Source organism: Carlito syrichta, unplaced genomic scaffold, assembly GCF_000164805.1.
Source record: "Carlito syrichta isolate Samal-C Ts95f unplaced genomic scaffold, Tarsius_syrichta-2.0.1 Scaffold302555, whole genome shotgun sequence".
Classification (NCBI taxonomy): Eukaryota; Metazoa; Chordata; class Mammalia; order Primates; family Tarsiidae; genus Carlito; species Carlito syrichta.
Genome location: NW_007246651.1, coordinates 233,131 through 240,440, shown reverse-complemented (window position 1 = coordinate 240,440; position 7,310 = coordinate 233,131). Strand labels below are relative to the sequence as shown.

At 44.9% G+C, this 7,310-nt stretch overlaps 1 protein-coding gene across 1 annotated transcript in view; it reads right to left on the bottom strand.

The window, feature by feature from the left end:
* SVOPL (SVOP like) overlaps positions 1–7,310 on the bottom strand; it is a 96,038-nt gene that overhangs the window by 50,281 nt on the left and 38,447 nt on the right. The window contains exons 7-8 of the mRNA XM_021711746.1: positions 6,328–6,453; positions 2,338–2,466 (exon numbers count right to left, since the gene is read on the bottom strand). Coding sequence (XP_021567421.1) covers positions 2,338–2,466; positions 6,328–6,453 — 255 coding nt within the window. The remainder of the gene's footprint in view (positions 1–2,337; positions 2,467–6,327; positions 6,454–7,310) is intronic.

The following is a 7,310-nucleotide window of genomic DNA, read 5'->3' as shown; positions in this document are numbered from 1 at the left end:
AGTAGCCGGGATTACAGGCATACGCTACCACGCCTGGCTGATTTTTTGATTTATGTAGAGATGAGGTCTCGCTGCCCAGGTGGGTCTCGAACCCGCGGGCTCAGGCAATCCACTCACCTCAGCCTCCCAAAGGCGCGGGATTACAGGCTGAGCCACCGAGCTCGGCTAATAAATAAAAAACAAATGACAGAAGTCCAAATATGCCAGTAATCACAGTAGATGTAAATGGGTCAAATTCATTACTGAAAGTCAGAATGTTAGATTGAGTGGGAGAAATGAACTACGGATTTACTAGAAATACATTTAAAGTAAAGCAATACAGAAAAGTTAAAAATAAAGTGCTGGAAAAAGATGTACAAGGAAAATACTAACCAAAGCTACTTTTAATATATTAATATGAGAGAACGTGGAAGGCTGAGGTGGAAGGATCACCTAAGTCCAGCAGGTGGAGGCTGCGGTGACTACGGGTATGCCTTTGCACTCCAGCCTGGGTGACAAGAGTGAGACTCTACCTCAAAAAAAAAAAAAGACAGAAAATGGAATTTAAGGCTCAAAACCATATAAGGATTAAAAATACTTCTGGTAATAAGACTAACAATGAACAAAATAAGGCAATCATATAGTAGGATGCAATGACAAGATAGCCTCAAAATACCTGAATAAACTTAGGGCTATAAGGAGAAGTAGATAAGGTTTGTCTTATTGAAAAACTGTAAACTCAAGAAAAATTCTAGTAGGAATATCAAATATTTATATGGCACAATTAACTATATATACTCAATGAGAACACAGATTCTTTTTATTTTTTAATTTATATTTAATTTTTTGAGTCAGAGTCTCACTCGCCCAGGCTGGAGTGCAGTGGCTTGCTCATGACCACTGCAGCCTCGACCTTCTGGGCTCAGGTGATCCTTCTATCTCAGCCTTTTCAGGCATGTGCCACCATACCTGGTTAATATTTTGATTTATTGTAGAGATGAGGTCTCACCAAGTTGTCCACGCTGGTCTCGAACCCCTGGGCTCAGGCATTTCCCTCACCTCAGCCTCCCAAAGTGTGAGACACCAAGTCTGGCCTAAGTTTTTTATTTATTGTAGAGGTGAGGTCTCGCCATGTTGCCCAGGCTGGTTTCAAACCTCTGGACTCAGGCAATCCTCTCGCCTCTGCCTCCCAAAGTGCTGGGATTACAGGCATGAACCACTGTGCCCAGCTAGAATTTCAGTTTGTAAAACGAAAAAAGAGTTCTGAGGCTGGGTGCTGTGGCTTATGCCTGTAATCTCAACACTTTGGAAAGTGAAGGTGAGAAGACCACCTGAGTCCACGGGTTCAAGACCAGCCTGGACAACTTGGCAAGACCTCGTCTCTACAATAAATCAAAAAATTAGCTGGGAGTGGTGGTACATGCCTGTAGTTCCTGTTACGTGGAAGACTGAAATGGAAGGATCACTTGAGCCCAGCAGACCGAGGTTCCAACTAAAAAAAAAGAAAAGAGCTCTGGAGATAAATTATGATGATGTTTACATAACAATGTAAATGCACTTAATATCACTGAACTGTACATTTAAAAATGTGGTTACAGCTGGGCATGGTGACTCATACCTGTAATACCAGTACTATTGGGAGGTGAGGCAAGAGGATTGCCTGAGTCCAGGGGTTCGAGACCAGCCCAGGCAACTTGGCAAGATCTTGTCTCTACAATAAATAAAAAAATCAGCCAGGTGTGGTGGCAAATGTCTATGGTTCCAGCTAGTTGGAAGGCTGAGGCAGAAGGGTTACCAGAGCCCAGCAGGTTGCCACTGCACTCTAGCCTGGGCGACATAGTGAGACTCCAACTCAAAAAAAATCCCCAAAACAAAAAATCCACTGCCCAACAATGTCTAGCTATCCTCCAGCCATTCTCCCTCAAAATAGAGATCAAACAAAACTGTAGCAAATTTCACCAAACATTCAAGGAGGTTAATTACTACTTTATATGAACTGTTTCAGAAATATCAAAAAAGTTCATGTAGTGAGGTTTAGAATCTTGATCTCAAAATAAGACAAGGCTAGCACAAAAAAAGAAAATTACAAAACAGTCTCTCACCTGTAAGCAATGAGGCCGTATCATGTGGCTATATTTGCAAGGTAGGTGTTATTATTTCCATTTTGTTTATGAGAAAAGTGAACACATGTAGCCCTTTCCATGACTCAAAGAGCTGAATGTAGCCGTCTACTCTGTTCTTTCCCAGCTACCTCCCTGCCTCTAGGGGGCAACTAGAAGCTAGGGTCCCTTTCCTCTAGTCTTCCATGACTCAGGGGATTTCCCATGGTAGGAGAAGACCTCTAGAATCTGAACTCACCAGGACGGGCTCCACCAGCTTCCCTTCCGGCATGACTGAGCGGTTCATCTTGGCAATATGCTCCAGAGTGGACAGGGCAGCCTGGGTGTTCCCGGTGGACACATTGAACCGTGCAGATTCAGGAATAAACTGGGCACAGATGACAAAGAGCATCAGGGTGGCTGCTGCTGTAGACCCCAGGAGAACAGCTATAATTGCTCCATACACTATGCAGTCCTAGTTTCCTGAGACAGGAAGAGTATTTGGCCAGATCAAAGGCATACAATACAGCATATTCTGTGGAATTCAAAATTGATTTGGAACAAAAGGGGTCATGCTCTCCTTATCATAGCCCCATATGGGATGACAGGAGGCTGATATTGAGTTTTGCACCAGTAGGGCCCAACCTGGTTGTCAACAAAATGGGGTTCTTACATCCAATTGGTAGATAGCCACTGCCCCAGCCCCTCATCCCAGTCCTTACCTGGGAACCCAAGCCTCCCAACAATGCAAGCTCCTAAAGGGTGACAGTAGCAGAGGACGTTCAAACACCCACATGGTGGAGAATCAGTCCTGATTGTCGAGGCCTTCAACCCATTGGTAGTTGAATATTTTGAAATCAGGCACAGAGAGCAGTGTGGGCTTCCATTGAAGCTGGAAAATTAACTCAGACCACACTCCATCCCTCAAGCCTCATCCAGCAAGGCTGTAGATTCTTCCTCAGAAAAGCACCTCCTCCAGCAGTACCCTGCTTTGCATTCCCATGGCCAGTAGGCAGTGCAGGGTCTCCATTGGGATTTTTCTGACACGTCTGATTTTCCAGCCTTTTCTCTCATTCCTTGTGCCCAGTCTCCATACAGCTGTATGTCAACTTCCCAGCACATAATCCCTTCCACAGTGAGAAGTTCCCTTCTTAGAAACCCTCACAATCCTTTTCTTAAACACAGTCCCTTTCTAAGCATCTCCAGCACCCCAGTTTTCAAGGTCCTTTGTAATTTGGCCACAGGCCTATCCTCCCAGCCTGCCCTCCTCTGGCATCCCACCCTGTAACCATCCTGGCTTACCCACTCCCCACAGACATGATCCACATTTTCACTCCTTCATAACTGGGCTGTCAATATGCCCTTTCAGCTGGGTGCGGTGGCTCAGCCTGTAATCCCGCGCCTTGGGAGGCTGAGGTGAGTGGATTGCCTGAGCCCGTGGGTTCGAGACCCGCCTGGGCAACTTGGTGAGCCTTCATCTCTACAATAAATCAAAAAATTAACCAGTTGTGGTAGCGCGCACCTGTAGTTCCAGCTACTTGGAAGGCTGAGGCGGAAGGATCGCTGGAGCCCAGCAGGTCAAGGCTGCAGTGGCTGGGAGCAGCCACTGCACTCCAGTCTGGGCGACAGAGTGAGACTCCGACTCAAAAAATATATATATATATATGCCCTTTCACTTTCTTTGGCCAGCCAAAGGCCATCCGTTCCATTCCACAAAACCCAAATTCAACAACACTACCCCACCAGAATGGGGGGTGGGGACTCAAAAAACCCTGGAATTTATTTACTAAAAATTCTGCATTTATTCTTACATGTTTAAATTTCAATCACCTTCAAAGTACTCTCTGTATGCTGTGATACACCTATCTTTTTTCTACTGCTCAGTTTTGTGGGGTTTTTTTGGGCGGGGGGTTGAGTAGGAGTCTCTTCTGTTGCCCAGGGCGAAGTGCAGTGCCATGCTCATGGCCATCACAGCCTCACCTGCTGAACTCAGGCAATCCTTTTGCCTCAGTCTTCCAAGTAGCTGGACCTACAGGTTTGTACCTAGTTAAGTTTTTGATTTATTGTAGAGATGAGGTCTTGCCAAGTTACCTGGGCTGGTCTCAAACACCTGGGCTCAGGCAATCCTCTCACCTCTGCCTCCCAAAGTGCTGGGATTACAGGTGTGAGCCACTGAGCCCAGCTAAACAGTTTTTAAACTCGTCAATTGTGATGCCTTTTAGTGCTTCTGCCATTTTTGGTTTCACTTCTTCCATATTGGCAAAACATTTCCCTTTGAGGATTTTTTTATCCAGCAAACAAAAGAAAGTCTCTCAGGGCAAGACTGGGTGAAAGAGGGAGGGTGGGGCATGGGAGCCATGCCGTTTTTGGTCAAAAGCTGCTGAGCACTCAGCGCAGTGTGGACAGGTATGCTTGCAAATCACCCATCATGCAATGGGCAAACACGTTGAAAGAATCTCCAAAAACAAACTCACTAAAGCCAAACGCAGTCTCTCACAATGCTAGTTGTGATGCTGATGGGTTCCTTGAACACTTATCTAGTGGGAGAAGTCTGTACTACTAGGGGTCTGTCCTCCAAAAAATAATTTCAGGGTTGTTTGGGGTCCTCCCTCATAAATCATTTTGACCTCTGAGCACACGCAGAGCTTTAGCTGCTATAGCACTTATCCCAGTCTAGTTGGTTCTATCATTTTTTGCATTTACATCTGTCTCTCGCTGATTGGCTGGAGCTCCTGGATGGCAAAAATTGTGTCTTATGCATCTTTTTAACCTCAAAACCTAGGATTGAGCCTAGTACATACTCAATATGAGTGTGGTGAATTAAATGACAATATGATCATTTTGCTTATTCAAAATAATTTTTTTAAAAGGTCGTAGCATAGCTTTATAGCTAACACATTGAGTGCTGACTATGTTTTAGACACCCCATGAAGAGAGTTTTACATGTTCACTTATTTAATTCTTACAACAACCCCATGAGCTATGCACTATTTGTTAAGCACAAAGGTGGGCTGACTTGTCCAGGATAGTGGGGCTAGGACTCTGGTCCTGATGGTTTGGCTTCACAGCCAATAGACCATGCTGCCTCCCTAGAGACAAACCTAGAAGCATGAGACTCTGAACTGAAACCAAAGAATGAAATTTAAATGGTTGAATTTAATTTAGATTTAAGAAAATACAACAGTCACACTATTATAAGCTTCAGGTGTTGTTTTTTTTTTATTACTTGAAAACAACTCACATAGGACAGATCTGAGGTTGTAATTGCACCTAAGCCTAACAGAATACAACTGTGGGATGCAGTTGGCTAAGAAACAATAAAGTCTTAGGCTACACAAACAGGCAAAGGGTCTGCTCACGGGAAGCAATAAGCCCACTAAGCCACTGGTCCCTGAGCACCTGGTACCTGTGTGTGATTCTGAGCAACAGTTCCTGCACAGAAGACAACGGCCAATTGGGCTTGTCCAGAAAATGGGTAGGGCTCTGGGGCCTACCATGAGAAATACTTGAAGGCCACAACATTACTTAATTTAGAGGAGGAAAGACTTGATGGGGCATAGATTCTTAAATCTTTAAAGGTATTTTATGGTGAGAAGATAGATCTCTGGTTTGCCAAATAATTAGTTCTTGCAGGCAAATTTATAAAGATAAAATTTTTCTTCAACTAAGAAAGACCTTCTTAACAACTAGGGCTTCCTGGAGATGGGATATACTGCAGTACTCTATAAAGTGGTCACATGACTGAAGCTGGGAGTGTTCTGGCAGAGATCTGCTGTTGCAGGGGATGCCTGCATTGAGTTGAGGTTTAGAATAAATGACTGCCAGGGAGCCTTCAGAATTGTGAAAGATGACAAAAGTGAAACAGAGCCCACTTCTGCTGAGTTGCCAATCCTGTCACTGAACGAGTAGAATTCTACTAGAAACTAAGAAAGATGACGATGCTGTGGTGGAACAATGTACAGATTAGTGGGAGAGAAGGAGGACAAACCAGCAGGTCTGTGGTGGCCTGAGAACATGTCAATGGCATCCAACAGGTGGGTGCCAAATGTTAGAGAGAGGCAGCACCAACGGAACCGAGTTGTCAGAGGACACTTCCACGAAGAAGTGAAAATGGGGCAGGCTACTGGAGGTGAGGGACATAAGCTGGCTGAGACTGACTCCCCAACACAAGTAAGAGGTGGATGTGAGAGAGATATCCGTGGGGCAAAAAGACCACAGGGCCCACAGGGGGGAGGACAAACTTGCTCACCTTGAAGGCCATGATGAGGATGATTCCTGGGACGGAGGCGATGCGGATAAGCCAACGCCACCCAAAGGTGGGGATGACCACAGAGGCCAGGCCAATGATGAGCAGTGAACCTGCAAGCCAGAACACCTGGGGATGGAGGGAGAACGAGAAAGATTGAAGTCCTCCTGTCCCATGGGCTTTACATTTCCTCTTTGGGAGCTACCTCATCCAGTATTGTGCCATTGTTGAAGATGGGAAAGAGTCTTTGAGGACAAGAAAATCCAGGTTCTACTCTCAGCACTACCTGTAATGACCTAGATGCATTGGAGAAGTCACTTCACTCCTGTTTGTTGTCTGTAAGTGGGAGACCCAGCTGGGGAGAGAGGGTCAGTAATATCATCAAACTTTTTTTTTTTTTGAGTCAGAGTCAGATTAGAGTGCAGTGGCACCCTCATGGCCACCTCAGCCTTGAACTGCTGGACTCAGAGGATCCTTCCACCTCAACCTTCCAAGTAGCTGGAACCACAGGCATGCACCACCATGCCCAGCTAATTTTTTGATTCATTGTAGAGACAAGGTCTCACCATGTTGCTTGGGCTATTGCCAAACTAAAAAATATGGAACCCTGTGAAATCTCAGACATTAACTATTTTTTCATTGAATAGATAATACACTGACTGGATCATAATTCACCAGGCACAAAGGAAACAACTGTGAAGATACTCTCTTCTTCTCCTAGTTCCCTGCCTTCCAATTTCCCTTCTCAGAAGGAATCAATATTACCCATTCCTTCCAGATCCTTCCTAAGCTGCTCAAAGTATATAGAAGCTAATAATGGTGTATTTTGTTCTTTTTTTCCCCCACAAATGGTATCACAGTACACATATTGCACCACACTTTGCTTTTTGTTCATTTTATTTTTTATTTTTTTTTGAGTTGGAGTTTCACTCTGTCACTCAGACTGGAGTGCAGTGGCCGCTCCTGGCCACTGCAGCCTCGACCTG